General features: G+C 38.7%; 1 protein-coding gene across 2 annotated transcripts in view; it reads right to left on the bottom strand.

Moving 5' to 3' along the window:
* Positions 1-16558, bottom strand: part of LOC127630719 (histone-lysine N-methyltransferase PRDM16-like) — a 298653-nt gene extending 282095 nt beyond the window's left edge. For both annotated transcript variants that reach the window (XM_052108446.1, XM_052108445.1), the window contains exon 1: positions 16416-16558. In XM_052108446.1, the coding sequence (XP_051964406.1) occupies positions 16416-16452 (37 nt within the window). In that variant the 5' untranslated portion in view covers positions 16453-16558. The remainder of the gene's footprint in view (positions 1-16415) is intronic.
* Positions 16559-17778: the final 1220 nt, after the last annotated feature.

Below are 17778 nucleotides of genomic sequence, written 5' to 3'. Positions count from 1 at the left end.
GTATTTCCGGTGAAATTTAAGGATGCTTGATTACTTCCGCCGATCGTAGAGCGCTGCTATGCCGAGAACTGATGTGGGATTCTATACTCTTTGACTATACACTAAAGGAACATTAGTCACAAAACAGCAACCTCTCATTTTGTTTATGCTTTTTTGCTATATTTTAAATAAAAATAAGTAATATATATATATATATATATATATATATATATATATATATATATATATATAATGGCATCTAAACGAATGAAAGTATCGTTTCAAAGACGGGAGGACAGCACCTCTAGCCACCACTGCTGTGTGCCGCAGTGTACAGCATCTGCCAAATTTAACACATTTCTCAGTTTCCACACGTTTCCTAAAGGCAAGGAAATACAGAAGAGCTGGTTAGTTAATATAAGACGAGACCATTTTACATTGTCAATGATATTAACTAGTTTGCATCCACTGTTGGAAAGCTACTGACAAAAAGTCTGTATGTGCGAATAGGAAACAAACTTTGCAGCAGTGTATCTCCATTACCACTGTTTCAGCTAGAATTTGCAATAACGCAGTGCTATTCATCTGTCGTTGATAGAACTGCATTACATTTTTTATTATTATTCATTTTGTACAATAAACATCCATACTAGCTAAGATAACATCTGTGGTTATCCAAAATGAACAGTGGTAACGTTAGAAAAGTAAAAACTTAGAACATGTTCAAAAGAACTTTGAACGTCACTTTCAAAATACCAGTCCTACTCTTAGTTGGTGTGGAGTCTCTGCTTTCCTCATAGAGCGGTAACACTGAGCTTTCACTGAGATCTCATTTGTGGCCCTGATTTTACCTGACACTTTTACAAACAAAATTACAAACACATTACATGCCAAACATTTATATTAGCGTGATTAGTCTGCTGCTGGCCGGAATGTAAAAATAATAGCACAATGTTAGCCATAACGTACTAGTTCAGGCTATCTGAACTTACCTTCATAATTGCAGAGATAAGACAAAACATAAAACTTGAAACCTTTCTCAAGCTTGCTCTGTGGCGTTGTACTGCACATTCGTACAATTCTTTGCACATCATTAATACAAAATTTTGGCAACTCAAGCAAACAACGAGAAAATTTAGAAGACTCTGCCATAATCCCGTTTACCTCCGCTTTAAATCTCCCCAACCGGAAACGCAAGAGCATCCTTGCGTCAAACGCAGAAGTTATGCGTGCATATAGCCCATTGTCTGAGCATAGCAGTCTATTTTTAAACACACAGTGCAGCCTTTCAAGATTTAGTATTCGCTCATGACCATATTGCAATATCAATCGTAACTCAATCGAGCAGCCTTTATGGACACCATAGCAGTCTCAAAAGTCAAAGTTTGTTGGTTTCAAACCGTTTTGGATGGTTTTACCTCATCATGTATAGGTAAGTGCTGCTTTCACAGCTGTCATGTCTGTAACTACGTTTTGTTCTCATTAATGTGAGAACGAGGAAGATTAAAAATGAAATACCACATGTTCTTAGAAGTGTGGTTCTACATTCTGTGGCTATCATTGATTCTGGATTGTGCATTTGAATTCAAAGAGTGTTGATATTTTAAAGTCAATAATTGGCTGATAAACATCGGCAACCAATACATTGGTGTATCCCTATCCTTATTGGTAGTTAGATGAATGACTTTCTGAATACAACATGCAACATGATAAAACAAATGTGACAACATGATGTAGTGAATTCATGTCACAACAATAGAGCATACAACTGATTGAAACATTTATAGTTGCATAATGTCTTTGTGTTCACATACTTTTTCTTAAATAGCAGGCAATATAAAGTATATACTTTGCAGTATACAGTAAATAGTAAGATGGCACTCAATTCTGAACACTGTTTCTAAACAATCTACAGTATGTTACTCCTGTTAGATTTACCATGATATCCAAATTTTTCCATAATTTCAAAGGTAACTAGGTCAGATGGAAAATGTCAGAAGTTGCCTAAGTATTTGTTTGAAAGTGCAGGTGAACATCCTCCTCATACCTCTATATCTGACTCCAGCCTGCCCTCTGCAGAACGTCCAAACAGGGTAAACAGAAGCAAGCTAGCAAGTGGGCTGCGTGTGTCTTTGTGTGGGGGAGTTAATGATTATCTCCCGGGTGGACGAGGACTGTGGCACGCTGCCAGTACAGTGCAGGAACATCCCTCGCCTCTTTGTGGATGCTTCTAATCTGGTGAAAGCCTCTCCTCTGAGACCAACTCATGATAATGTCATAGACACAGAGGGTATAATAGAGCAATTTGTTTACCTCCCAAAGCTTTGATCTCTCTCAGTTCTGTCTTTCTCTATCTCTTGCTCTCTCTTTCATGTAAAGCTCTGCACTGCTGGAATGGAATGAGAACATATTGATTGGTGCTGGGTTTTCAATAGAGCACTGAAAAATAAACCCAATGGAGGACAAATTTGTTTCAAGATTGTTAATGTGTTGTTGAACCAAGAAGTCTCAACTGAGATCCACTTATAATCCACTTAAAGTCTACATGATATTTACACTGTTTACCTTTTAATACATGTTCCAGGTTGTTGTACATGTTTGAATGTTATTCAAAAGAAAAAAACGTTAGCAAAAAATGTTAGGCTTTATATTTTTTCTGAAACCTTAATCAAAATGTAATTGCTATTGCATCTCCTACTCCGAATTAACTTTCCTTTAAAGCCCACGTCATCTAGGTCATGTGGTTAAAAAGTAAAAACAATGTTTAATAATAAATAAGCCAAATAGCTTCTTAGGCATTGCTTTATTTTGAGCTACCTTTGTAGGTATGCAGCCTTTTCTAAAATCTTGTCAATAGTTAATGCAGCAATTTGATCACCGTTAGTGTTAATGTAATAGACCTTATTCACAGTAGCGGCATCTTTGAAATTTAATAGGATTGACAACGAGGCTGTGAGGGATAGTTGTACAGTCTCTTCAATGGAATGTACTACAGATAAAAGTGTTTTTGGACCATTCTGCATGACAACCGTGGTACATTGAGATGCTTTTAAGGTAAACTTGACCTTCATCACCACGTTCCAGTCAAAAGTCCTCCTCAAAAGAAGGTAAGATGTTTCAGGACAGGAGTAGTCCTCCACAACCCACTATGCATAGTGTATGCAACACTGACATTTCAGTATCCTGTTTCACTTGGAAATATGTCCCATTATGGAAGTAAAATGGGTTGCAAATGTAATTTTACCTTGACTTTGGCCATCTTTTTCACTTTTTTTTTTACATTGAGATGGCGTTTTTGTCAGCCAAAAATTTGCTATTTGAAAATGTCCTCCCAAGTTTAAAACACCATCTTCACGTTTAAGTGTGATCTGGATAAACTGATATTTCTGAAAATGATTACGTATATGATTTCACATGACGCAGTCACAATTCACAATCAAGATGGTGGCCCATGTTATAGCGGCGCTGTTGTGCCTGATGTCGACGTAGATAGATATTTTAAAGATAAATGTTACTTTGCATTCCTTCTAAGGCAACAGGACGTTTACTCGGAATTGGTTTCTGGCGATGGAATGCGCAGTAATAGGATTTAAGAGTTTTCATAATTTCCAGTGTGGATGAGCAACTTTTGGAAAATGCTTAAAAATGGCAGTGTGAATGGAGAGTGTTTATACAATTAAAACGCCATTTTCAAATGTATCCATGTTAATGTAGATGTAGCCTTTAATCATGTTGACTCATTTTACTATTTACAGATAGGTGGTTTTAGGATGAATGTCCAATAACATAAATATAAACAAAGGCAAAGGGCAGTCAAACGTTTTGCATTTGCGGGTGGAGTGGTGGGCAGTTGAATCTACTCAGTGGGATCAAGAGAATGCCATTAGTTCACTTCCGACAGGAACCCACTCTGAAAAGACAGACAGGACAAATGCAGCTTGGAGGGTCTTTGCATCTGTAAGAGTCTCCAACAATGCTTTGTTCTGTCTGTCTATGAGGATTGAGTAGGGACTAAGAGTGACTGGAGGACAACTGGCTGGCATGGTCAAGAGGGATAGGGAAAGGAGGAAGGCCACAAGATCCACGGAAGTCCTTAGAGTAGGGCTTGCTAAACTTCTAATTTTTACTTACTGACAAATGTAAATGACTCACCATCTGACATACAGCATCTGCATTTTCTGTTTCATGCAAGCCTAATGCTGTGTTGACAGAGAGTGTGAGCGGAGAGAATGTGAAAAGCATCCATGTCCCTCTCGCTTCTAGTTTCTGTCAAAATGTATATGTTTCCAAATATATATTTGGCTGTTTAAGGCTATACGAAGTCAGTAACACACCAATTCAATGACATGATCAAATGGTAACTCAATGTGTTGCTATGGAATGTTTTAGTCAGCCTTATCTCATAGTGAAATAAGAAAGAGTAGGTTGACATTACTTTAGCAGAAATCGGCATCTACTGACCAAAATGTAAAACTCCGACCCCAGTGGCCAAAGCAAGAAGTGTTGTAGGGCGTATAGGCATGTGTGAGCTCAATTTATGTCCAGGAGAGGTCGCCAAAAGCGAATTGATGAGTGAGTTGTTTTAAGCTGTACAGGATGTGATACAGTGGAGAGGAATGAATGTTTCATAAACTGTACCCCCCAACCAAAACACAAACACAAACCTAAACCTAAGCATTAGTGGAGCAAACATAAAATGTTAGGGGGGAAAGAGCAACCTCCAAATTGTGCTCATCACTGATTATGCAAATGCCATTACTTCCTGGTTTCAATGTGGATACGAACTGGGGTCTGGGACACAAATCCCGAGCCAAATCGGAAGATGAACACACTGAAACCGATGCAAAAATGTCTGGTGGGAACTGCAGTATGTCAGTGAGTCGGCAAACTGTCGCCAATCCTAGGGTAACGGAACTTTCGCAAACAGCATACTGACTTCCTGTGTCATCATGTTGCTTTAGTACCCTGACATCGACTCGTTACTGACAAGTGACATCTCCCATCAGATATCAATTGTGCTTATGTTTTCCATTGGTGCTATGATAAGCAGTCTCAGAGACATGGGTTCTGGTCCCATAGAAACTAGAAAGTAATCACGGTCGCATTTTCCCTCTAAGATTACATTTTTACTCCATTGAAGGTTAGGTTCACAGTTGAGGTTTTTGGTTTGGAAGTAGAGTTAATAAAATATAAATTTCTGTTGACTGTATGACAGCCCGCATTTCAACTTTTGGTGCCACTTAGGGGATATTTCACTAAAAAACTGGAGTTCACACAAGTTCGCCAGCACTTCCAGCGTCGGTCACTGGAGGGCAGTAAGTACAGACTGATTTCAGCTGAAGAACTTTTGACCTACTGTCCCCGAATTCACAGTGAGATCAGTCTGAATACACTGAAATGCAGTTTATGGACAGAAGAATTTTCAAGCCCAATTGAAGTCATGTTATCCATGACTAGTCGACACAGACCCAACACATCAACCAGTAAGTGCAAGTCATACCTTACAGTCTCCAAACCAAACAGCAGCGGACTTGATAAAAATTGCACCAAGTCTCTTCAGTCCTATCAACAACCCGCCGCCCCCACCAGTGCTCATTCTGTTCCTGCTCTCATCTCCTTTCAACAAGAGCAGTTTGTCAGGGTCAGAAAGCAATTCAAAACCTCTATTAATGAGTGAGGGAAAGAAAAGTGTGCTACGAGGAGGAGGCAGAGGAGAGGGGTGGGGTGTCTGCCATCAAAGCCGACAAGAAAAGAAGGCCAGGTGGTTGTGGGAATCTCGGCTCTTTTCGCAGAGATGGAATCTTCAGCGTAATTAACGGGTTGGATTTGGGGCCTTCTGAAGCCAGGAGGACAGCCCCTCGGAGGGGAAAATTTGCACTTTTACTAGAGCTGCTGAGGGACGGACAGAAAGGAGAGGAAAAGGGAAACTATGGCATCTTTTATCAGAGAGACAAAGCGGCCGTATCCTTTCAAAGGCCTGCACTGGAGCTTCCAGAGCAAAGGAAGAGCGAGTGAAATAAAGAAGAATAGAACACAAGAGGGTGGGGGACTGAAAAAGTGGACAGCAGTCGGAAAAGGGGCACCGATGCCAACATGTGGTTCACAGAGCGAAAAGGGCCAGGGGAAGTTGCCAAGATGTGGTAGCAAGGGGGGCCTGACATACAGCCAACTTGTAGACCCTCCCAGAATTCAACAGCTCCTCTCATTAATATTATTGCACAGTGCCCAAAACCTGGGATGGGCCTATAAATGGACCAAAATGAGGGACATATACACTCTTCAAGACTGCCTAAAATGAACTATTATTATTGTACTTGCTTGTTTTGATTTTTGGGGGGTTACCTCCCCCCCATCCCCCCTGGAAACTAAGCTCCTGCTAACATTATTGCAACTATTTGTTCTAACTTGCCTAAAAATGCCTATTTATTTGCAGATAAGTGTTGGTAACTAGAAAATATTTGCGATATTTTACTAACTAACTTAACCGTTTTGCTTTTCCATGTACCCGCTACTTTTTCCCAATAAGTGTCAGTGTAGTGCAACAAAATGCTGCATTGCAATGATGCACTGCATGTGTAGCTTTGCAGATGAGTGAATTGAGACATTCAACATGCTTACCTAAAATGTCCACTTTCTCTCTCTTTTATGAAGCATTTGGGAAATCGTATTAATTTTAATGAATCTGCAGGTTCAGATGGTTCATTGCATCAGTTCAGAAAAGCAAAACAAAAACAAATGTAACTTTCTGCACAGAAGCCTACACGGCATACATCTTCTCTAAGTATCTGCCTCTTTTTAAGTAGTGATATACAATATTTATTATAGTATTAATTAAAAATAAAAATACAAAATAATAGTATAATAAATATAATATAATATTAGTTAAATGCTGTTGTTAATCACCGTGATATTGCTCCTAAATTATTTATGGCCTAAACATGAGCGAAATGTTAAATTCCTGACCTGGAGTGTTGATTTCACATCGGAGCTTGTCTATTCATCTCTTAAATTTGACAACAATTATATTCACATCAGCGAATAAATAATTATCTTCTGAAAAAAAGTTAAAATGCTCCATAAAGGTTTAAATGCATGAGTATTCATCTATTAGGAATATTCCTGCTTATGTAAAACAAAGAAACAGTATTTTTTTTCTTATTATTCTTTAAACTGTGCTGATCTTGAGAATGTTAAGTGTTCTTAAACTCTGTATAAATGTAACATTATTATTATTATTAATATTATTGTCATTATTACTATTATTATTATTATTATTTAACTACATAATGGTGTCCAATTGTAAAAAAAAAATGTAAATCCTTATTTTAATGCTTGAATTTGTATCTATTTTTCACTTCTTTTTTTTTTTCAAATAATTTTTTGTTCTCGACATTTCACATTCTGCTTGAAAATTCTGTTTTCTGGCAGATATTAATATCAGGAGAAACCATAGTTAACAACATATTCCACAGTTAATGTGGTCAACATATTCAGCTTCATCTGGTAAGAAAAAAATTATAATTTTATAATAATTTAATTCAACAAAATATTATTATTATTAGGCTATTATTATGAAAAGGCTAAAAGAAAAGAAACTATAAAGTTAAGAGTAACATTTAAAAATGGGCGTTTCATTTATTTTAATGCACTTCCGGTTTAAGCCCCGCCCACACCCGGTTCTATCTGAATACAGAGACAGATACAGATAATTTTTTCATATGAACAATTACAAATAAAGATACATATAATGGCTTCACTGCACACATATATATAACTTCACTGCACTGCTCTATATATATATATATATATATATATAACTTGACTGTAGATAAACAACTTTTAAATTGTAGCTTGAATTCATGCTTGCATTTGACTGACAAAAAGTCACATTCAGGTTTTCATTTCATTTGTTAGGAAGCATCAGAGAGCAGTGTCAGATGGCTGATAGAGGCGGTGAAATATCCTGAGGTCAGATGAACGGATGATAATGGCCCCTCAGCTTGACTGCCAGAGATGGGGCGTCTGCCCAGCACAAAATGCCATTTGTTGTCCATCACTCAGACACTACGAGTTTAGCGCCGGCGCAGTGCTGAAAGGCACATTCACACAAGCTCACACACTGGATGTTTTTGCAATTCAATATTTTCACACACAGCCTCATCATTACGCTGGAACCGGAGCCTCACTGGAGAGAGCCTGCTCTTTTCATGGACAGGCAAATCGCTGCTCGAGATTGAAGTTAATAGCCCATCTTGAAATGTTTTGCTGACTCCCTAAAAACCCCTTCTCAGCGTTTCACTAACAATCTGACTTAGGGTTAAGGTTTTTTTTTTACTGAAGAGAAAACACCCATATGCCACACTGTTTAGATCTTGCACCAGTGACTATAAAGATGACATGCAAATATCTCCAATTATCTGAAACAACATAAAAACATTTTACTTTATTAATTATTATTATTTAAAAAATGGAACTTACTTATCTTAAGCAGCTATTTCTACTTACAGATTACTTTTGTTTCTATGAATTCAGGCTGATACCATTTCATTTAGATGTTACCACATGAATTACATTTTTACTTATCTGACAAAACATTTATTTTTACACTGCAGGGCCTGAAATGCAACTATTATGAATCTAGGCAAAAGGGTTTTTACAATAATCTATTCAATGAAGATTAATGACCCCAAAGATTACATGAAGTCTGCCACTTACACTTTAAAAACAAAATAAAAAAAAATTAAAGTGTAAGTGGCGAGGGTTGGAAGAGATGTGTGCCAGTAATGATTTGTTTAGGATGTCGCCTTAAAATGGTTAAAAAAAATGGCGACAGCTTGAGGTTTTATATATTTTTCCAGTTAGCTGCACTGTATTTAATGAAATTTAACACACCAACAGTGCCGGCTCTCCCTCGAGAGCATGAGGTTCATAATCAGCTCACACTCTCGTTTTTTATGAAAACAAATTGCAGCCAGGGAGATGGACTAATTGTGTTGCAAAGCAGAGCAAAGAGAAACAACCATTCACATAATTAAGCCAATTTTCATGGTCAAAAATAGTCAAAAATGCAGTAAGCAAGAGTATTCATCTGGTACACCATGTACGATCCCACCCCCCACTAATGTGTACAAAAGAAAAGTTAAGCATTGAGCAAATATAGGCTGCTTCGCCCTACGAAACTCACTGGATAATGACGGTTCAATTACAGTTAATCCCAGCATACCCGGACCGCACTGTCCAATTATGAAAAATGATGATGGGCTGACAGTGGTCTTTAGGAACATGAAAAACATCTTTATCAAAGCGAATCTAAGCACTCTATCTCTAAAGTACAAAACTAGGCGCTCTCTCTCAGACACACACTGTACCACTTCATACCATCTTAATGGGACAGAGTTGCCCATCTTCCAAGTAATGACAAAAGATGGAGGACAGAAGATGGGTGAAAAAGATAAATGTGTGGGTCGGGCCCTTTGAAAATGTGCTCACTAGTTAAGTTGAAAGTGAGCGGCGAGCAGTAATGCTCTGCTCAAGTTGCCCACTGGGGAATGACATCCACTCTCTTATCACTAAAAGGATGCAACATCAAGGCCTGTCTAAACAGCCCAAGGTAGCTATACAGATGCATGGGAACTTCAGCAGGGAATTATGGAATTACATGTTTGGATCGGTGGGAGGGGGATACAAGCATATCCTCAAAGCAGGGGTGAACTGGCACTCTAAACATCCCAAAAACATGCCAAAACCACCAGCTTCATACAGGAAATCTGTTTACTTTCAATGGGAAATTGTATAGTTATACTTGCTAAAATGTAAGATTTGTAGATAAAGAACAAATTATGTTGTCTGTAGAAATACTGGCAACACATTTCTGAGCATGATTCAGTTCAGTCTAGATATTTGAACATCCAAAATCAAGCGGGGCTAGAGACCCCCTACATTTTCCTTGTGCAATAGACCCCCCCAGAAACCAATGTCAAAACGCAATAAAGTGGGGGGACCCTTACTCTGGTCCTATGAAGAAAATAGTTACGATCAATATTCCCCACTAGGGCTAGACTGGGAAGAGAAATCGACCCAGGATTTTACATGGCAACTGGCCCAACTTTTGAGCGGTAAGGGGGGTTGTTCGCTGTCCTTTTCTGCATATCGCGGTGCCGTTTTGTGGTCCAATCTGCAAAACGCGGCGGCTCATTTTAGCTTAGCGCGGCCCATTCGGCACATTTCGCGGCCGACCCACCAGCCCACTATGTTCTCCCGATGGCCAGTTCGCCCCTGATCGGCTCCAAAGTGCGTCGGCCCACCGGGAAAATGCCTGGTATGCCAGATTACCAGTCCAGCCCTGTGCTCAAACATTCCATAGTACCCCTCCTGTCCAATAAAAGCCCTTTGTTATTTTTACGTAACAAACGCAGCTAGAAAACATTATTTGACTTAGCTCAGTGGACAAGTGAAGTTGTTCAATAACGTTTTCACAGCTTGCAGATTGTTGACTGTCCATAACATCCAAAATCATGGTCAGGTCTAAGGGGGGCTAGGGCCCCCTCAGATTTTCCTTGTGAACCCCAGAATCCAACAGCAAAACGCAATCAAGGGGGACCCCCTCACTCTTGTCCGGTGAAGAAACTAGTTGCCCTAAAGATCACATGCCCCTCTAAACATTGCATCCTATTACCACCCCTGTCCAAAAAAACACCCTTTGTTGTTTTTACGTAACAAACGCAACTACCAAACATTCTTCGACTTAGCCCAAGTGAAGCTGTCCAATGACTTTTTTTTACAGCTTGCAGGGTGTTGACTGTCCATAACAATATTAATTTGGCTTGCCAATAAAATGCAGAACTCGCACAGCTGGGTGCCTCAAAATGTTGGATGGAAACTATCCTGGCACTTTCTGAGCAGGAGTTACGCCATCAAGACGTTTTACGGCCTAAAATTAGCAACCCTGGATACATGATGCAGGGTTAATTATTTCTCACAGTCCTTCCCAGTGGGTGCACAAAGCTACTTTTTCCATGTGCAGTATCGACCAACTCCAGCAAATGAGCTTTTACTTTGACAATATGGGGCTCATGTTGAAGACGTTTCATTTTGAAAGGTTTGTTTTATGGTAGAAATGAAACCAGCGATTATTTGCTCTTATAAAACATGATATTAAGTCTCAGATCAGCATTTATGTAATGTTTCCATGATTATTGTTTCTGTTAATATTCCTCATGTCCATCAAATGTAAAACCTGTTCATTTATACTATTCAAGAAACTACCATAAATACATTTCTGGGTTGTATTGATCAAATAAAATATCAATAAAGGCCTCTGATTCTTTTCATGAGGGCTTGATAGACAGATGTGTTCAAACAGAGACCAAATCATCCCATGTTCCAAGAAAGCATTGCCACATTCAGTGCATATAATACAAACGTAACTAAAAAAAAAGCAAATAGTTTTTCATTATCCAAAACAACCTATATAATAACTGTTCATTTGCAGATATAGGGCAACTTCCATAACAAGTATGAAAAATGAGCTACAATTCCCTTTAAGAAAATATCCAGTACGTCCCCTTCTATGGCCAAGACGTTGCAGACAGCATAGGCTGTAACATGATAAGTGCGTCTCTCTTGCAGACATGGCTTTAACAGTTCTGTTATGGCTGTCTTTCCCTACTGCACCCTGCTCTGCTCCCCAGCATGGGGACTGGTTCTTATACATATATCCATTTTTTTCTTAAAAAAACGAGGGTTGAAAAACAAATAAAATGTGTTTTGCTGGAAGGAAACATATTAAGACACTCAAGTCATCTTTAAGGCATGCACATAAGACTGCCAAAACATGCTTACAAAAGTGAATGGCTTGGAATTTTCCTGCAATTGGGTGAACGTAGAAAAAGTAAAAAGAAAAAAAGGGTGTGCCGCTCCAGTACTGAAGAGAACAGCCTAAACTGTGTTTAGACACACACATAAAAAGGCCCTCCTACCTGAGCGAGAGTCACTGTGATGTCATAAAGAGGTGGCACAAGTTAAACAATAGCAGCGCAATACTGCAAAGAAACACAAAGTAGAATGAATGGCGTGGTGGCAAATGTGAGCATGGTGGAATTTGAGAGTGTCACCTTTAAGAATCACAGGGTGCTTTGACAGTGAATTAAGCTCAGGTGGGTAGGCGCTCGTGACGGAGAACTCTGTCAGTTCTGCCTGCGTACCTTGCACCACCCATCAACCTTTTCTCTCGCTGTAGATTGGGGTTAACTAAGCAGGCACGTCTGGTCAAAGGCTGCCTTGCGTGCTACCAATGAAGATGAATATGTGTATGCACACAGCAGCCGAGCTGATCGAAACAGTATGAATTTCAAATTTAAACTATCTTCATCATGGTTAATAAGAATTAGCCTCTTAATGTTGGGACAGAGCATGCTCACCTGTGTGTGTGTGTGTGTGTGGGGGGGTTTACAATGACTTTTTTTTAAGTTACAAACTGGTAATTACAAGAGTATTATGCTATAAATGAGGTTTATGAGGACATTTCTAGTGTCCCCATAATTCATATCACTTAAAAACATACTAAACGATTTTTTATTGAAAATGTAAAAATGCAGGAAGTTTTTTGTGAGGGTTAGGTTTAGGGTTAGGGGATAGAATCTATAGTTTGTACAGTATAAAAATCAGCATGTCTATGGAGATTCCTCATAATAATAGCTGCACCAACATGCAGTGTGTGTGTGTGTGTGTGTGTGTGTGTGTGTGTGTGTGTGTGTGTGTGTGTGTGTGTGTGTGTGTGTGTGTGTGTGTGTGCGCTTTCATTTTCTTGCTCACAATAATGCTGTTTTCAGTTTTAATTCAGATGGTTTTTCTATTCTTCCAGTCCAAGTGGCACTTTCACTTGGCTTTTAACTTCTTATCAAATACAAACTTACATTTTAGAGATTATGTGTGAGGAGTAACGCAGTCTCTAATGGCTCATGTGCGATTAGTCTGTTCACCAGCTCTCATGTGTAAAACATATTGTGCACATATTTAGCTAGCTTGAAGCTATGTCAGCCATTTTGCTCGTAAAAGTCCAGTTTTGAGTGCTGACAGGCTCTGTCTTATAGCAAGACATCGCACACAGCTTTCCATTGTGGCTTTACAGGACTATGGCTTGATTTTATTACCTCTGTCCAAACAACAGGGCTGCACAAGTACTTTGTGATTTGTTATCCATTGGTTTATTATTTTATATTTCCTCTCTCTCTCCAGTGGCGGATTTAGGCATGGGCGACATGGGCAACGCCTGGGGCAGCATCTTGCAGGGGGCGGCACAGTACACCTACATAAACAAGCGGGTGCCCTGAAGTCCACCAAATATGCTGAAGGGGGTTTTGCATAGGTCGCCATACAAGCTAGAACTGGTACTCTCTCTCTCTCTCTCTCTCTATCTCTCTCTCTCTCTCTCTCTCTCTCTCTCTCTCTCTCCCTCTCTCTCTAATGTAAATAAATACATGTAATAATGTATATTTAAGGTGATCTCTATATGTCAATAATTCACATTTTTATCAGTTCACTGCTGTATTTCATGCATTCTTATGTATTTTCTGACTATATATATTTATTAGGGACGTCATTTTGCATTGTGGACTATGGAAATGTCCTTTGACACTAACAATGACCCCAAACAGATTCTACAGAGCATTGCCTCACCTGAGTCTCATATTTATTAGTTCCAGTAACACAGAAGACTGCAAAACTGTACTTGAACATATTTCATATTCCAAGAAAATTGTCAAAATAACATTCAAATAGAAATCGACTTTCACATTTAAATTATAAGTGAAGTTTCAAATATTTGTATAAAGGTTGCTGAGGTGAGATTACCTGTGCGCAACGAACAAGCTGATTTCTCTCTGAAACTATGGTCAAACTTTAACCAAAAAATTCAGTGGATGTAAATAAGCCACTTGTTTGTTTACAATCGGAAAGTAGAGAAAAGTCATTGAAAAATGAAAGGCCCTACATTATTAACGCAACTCATGTAAACTACCTGGGTTTATGGCCACTTGATTCGTTCACCCATTCTTGGCAGAGGATCCAGCCGCCAGATGGTGGTTTGTGCCTTACTTTGATCCCTACATTAAAGTATTATAATATCGTTTAATTAAACACAATTATGGCAATGTTATTTACTTTAGTTGTGGTATGGCTTAATAATTAAAATCACTGGCCGACGGTGTTTTATAAAACATCTTTGTGGCAGTTATCGTCGTTAAGAGGCCTCTCGGCAATACCTGCAATTTATTTGGTTATTAGTTGGTTTCAATTGGTATGTCGGCAAATTGATGAGTTTATACGTTGTTAAGTTATTATCAAATAATAATAATAATAATAATAATAATAATAATAATAATAGTGTGTGTGTGTGTGTGTGTGTGTGTGTGTGTGTGTGTGTGTGTGTGTGTGTGTGTGTGTGTGTGTGTGTGTGTGTGTATTACATGAAGTGTTTTAAACTGTAGGCCTATTGTTATTACATAATTTGCATTTTTAAATACGTCGGACATATTTAAAGAGACATATGAGATACCTAATTATAATTTTTTATGATATGTTATTGTAATGCTAACTGTGTAATAATAATAATAATAATAATAATAGTAATAATAATAATAATGAGGATGGTATTAGGATGAGGATGATTACTTCAAATAGTTTATACACACTGTATATTCTTCTCTCATACGCCATTAAATCTATTTGATATCAACATAAAACAGCATTCCCCCCCATGCATTCGTAATCCATAATCTTAATCTGAACACGGGTACCCGTAGACTCTAATAACCTCTTAGTTCAATGATATCGCACATATTCAATGCAGTTATGAAATCAATATTTCGAATAGAAAGCTGGCAGAATACAACAGTAATTTTCCAAGCAACGCTATGAGATGAATTAGCCTCAAAGGCAACGGATATAATGTATGTAAGATTTAATGAGCGCATCTATTTTTTGTATAGTTATCAGGCCTTCAACACACTTTTATATAAATAAAAATAAATTCAATAAAAAAAATGGAAATATAATGTGAGCTGCACACACACACACACACACACACACACACACACACACACACACACACACACACTCAACGAGTTTGGATCTAAATAATAATAATAATTAAAAAAAAAAAACTTTTATTTTATTTTTTTATTGTAGCCTAGGCCTACTACTGGAGTTTGAGAAAGTATCGAGGCCCACATTTCTGTCCAAAAACAAACCGTGTTGTACATGTAACCTGAATCAACAGGTCATCAGGCCCACGCGTGTTTTACTTCATATCTGCAAATGAAAGCGCACTAACATGTCTTATCATTTAAATAAATGCAGCAGATTATATATAAACATAACAGATGAGCAGAATAATTCCAGTTGTTTCACATGCCACTATAGTCTTAATTCCACTTCTGTAGGATAACGTTAAAATAATAAATAGTCCCCTATATGTATATTATCATGTTCGCATGCAAACAAATATTTTAGCACATTGTAGAGCTCGATATTGATCAAATGAATGCTGTTTAAGATAACTAATATCACAAGTGATGAATGTGCAGGCATTGCAAAATAAATCACAAAATATTATAATCACACTCACTTTACAGAAATTGTTTCTGGGAGTTTTTGGACATTTTTAAGAATCTCCTACCTATATCACAACCAAGTCGGAACAAATGAAAGCCAAACAAACAGTAATCAAACACAAAACTAGAGTCCAGCTGAGAACTACACAGACTTTTCCGAGTCCAGAGCTCACTAGGTTTTCCTTGAATGTGACATTCACAGGACCAAACGTCGACCCCAAAGGGAAAGCATTCATAAGTGCAACCTCCTAATTTAAGATTATTCGAAGATTTGTCCGCGAAACATTTTGTTTCGTATTCCTCCTTCTATGGCATCCAGTGGTCAGGCAGAAAGCTCTTGAGATCTCTACACTCTCTGTGTGCGCACTGGGGTCCATGAGCAGTGCTAGAGCGCCCACTATTTCAACAAGCAGGAATATTATTTCACAAGACCTGGAACCACTCAATAAAAAAGTTACTATCCCTTTCGACAACTCTTCGCTAACTTTCGTGGAACTATACTCTACGGTTTCTCGACTTCGCTAAAACAAGAAAGTGAAAGGACATGGCATGGCAATGCTCTCCTGAACATTTCAACAAAAGCACCATCACATATGAAACTTCTGAACGAGCGCACTACGGCAGCATCTGGTTTAAAGGGTGCACGCGCGGATCACGGAGAGTTTGAGCTATTTCAATGGAATCGAGAGGTAAAAAGGAGTGCAGCCGGACAAAGACGCGTTCTCAGCAGGAACTGATCAATGAAAAGGACACATTGGTGATCTGCGCAAGAGTTCAAAGTACCGCGCGGCCGCTGTGGATGAAAGAAGTGCAATAAGGACCTACTTTTGGCCAGTTTTCTCGCCCTCGCCTTCGATCTCATCTTGTCGGCTTGTAGATTCCTCGCGTCCTCCTTGAGCTCAGAAGCAGCAGCAGCGCTATCTTCATCTCACGAGCATTGTCAGTTTGGACACCTTCGCACATGCGCACAGGCCATTCAATCTGACACCCTCGTCAGGGCCAAAAAACTTTCCAATGTATTCATCATCATCATCATCACTTTTTTGTCCTATCGTGTCTCCTTTAGATCACTTATCTCTTTCCCTCCTCCTCCACTCGCTCCGCAACATCTCGGATCTACCCCACCTCCCCTTCCCGAGCTCTTTAAGAGGAATAATTGGTATTTTTCTGAGACCTGCGGAATCCGGTACGACACTGGACATGAATCCTGGATGGGGTCAAGGTCGCTGCTCTCATATGCAAGGTGATCACGAACATCACATGCACCCAAACAATATGCATCCACTTTAAATCATGAAATTATTGCTCCAAAATATGTGTGTAAATGTGAAACGGGTAATGTATAAAATACTGTTCCATAATTTAAGAAATAATAATAAAACATAATGACTATTATTATTATTATTATTATATTCGTGTTGGTCACATCTATAAAAATAAAATGTAAAAAAAAAAATTGTTTGCTTTTTTTTTTTTTTTTTTTTTTACAAATTTGAACACTAAATCCAACATGTTAGCCTACAATATTTGCATTGTGAACGCCTCTGTGTCCACGCCCGATGCAGGCTAGCAACATTGATATGTGCTTTTTATTTATATATATAAAAAACTATTAACATTATTAATTTAGGTGCGCTCCATAAATAGGTAAAAGGTGTGTTCAGTTTCAATGTTGCTATTGAGAGCACCCGAGTCACCGAGCGCTTAAATCAGACGGCCAGCAGCTCCGTGCGCACATGCACAGGATGTGTGTTGGTGAGTAATGCGTGAGGAGAAAACCCTAGAAATGTATACTAGTGCAGGCGTGGGATCTGCAGTGAGAAAGGTGCAGTAGGCTATGCATGTAAACTCTCTCTTGAAACAACAGACGTAAGTCAGTTTTCGCACATCAGCGAATTCGTGGCAGTTTAATGTAGCCTACAGGTAAATCAAGCACCGAGCGACAAGGCGACCGATTCGCTCACGTAAGTATGATTCTGATGAATTATATGTTGTACGTGTAACAAAGTAGCCTATGTGTGCTACGTTGTGCTCGTCCACAGCCGTGTTTGCATCTGCAATATCTTTGCAGGTTGTAAGCGCTCTGTAAGAATTCAGTCAAAGCCAAAACTGCAGTTGGCATGTAATATCGGAAACACATCCAAAGATAGAGAGTGACTAAGTGGACTGTTACTGTCGGATATTAACC

This window comes from Xyrauchen texanus, chromosome 37 (genome assembly GCF_025860055.1).
Source record: "Xyrauchen texanus isolate HMW12.3.18 chromosome 37, RBS_HiC_50CHRs, whole genome shotgun sequence".
In the NCBI taxonomy this organism is placed as follows: Eukaryota; Metazoa; Chordata; class Actinopteri; order Cypriniformes; family Catostomidae; genus Xyrauchen; species Xyrauchen texanus.
Note: the sequence above shows the minus strand (reverse complement) of the source record. Positions and strands in the feature narration are given on the sequence as shown.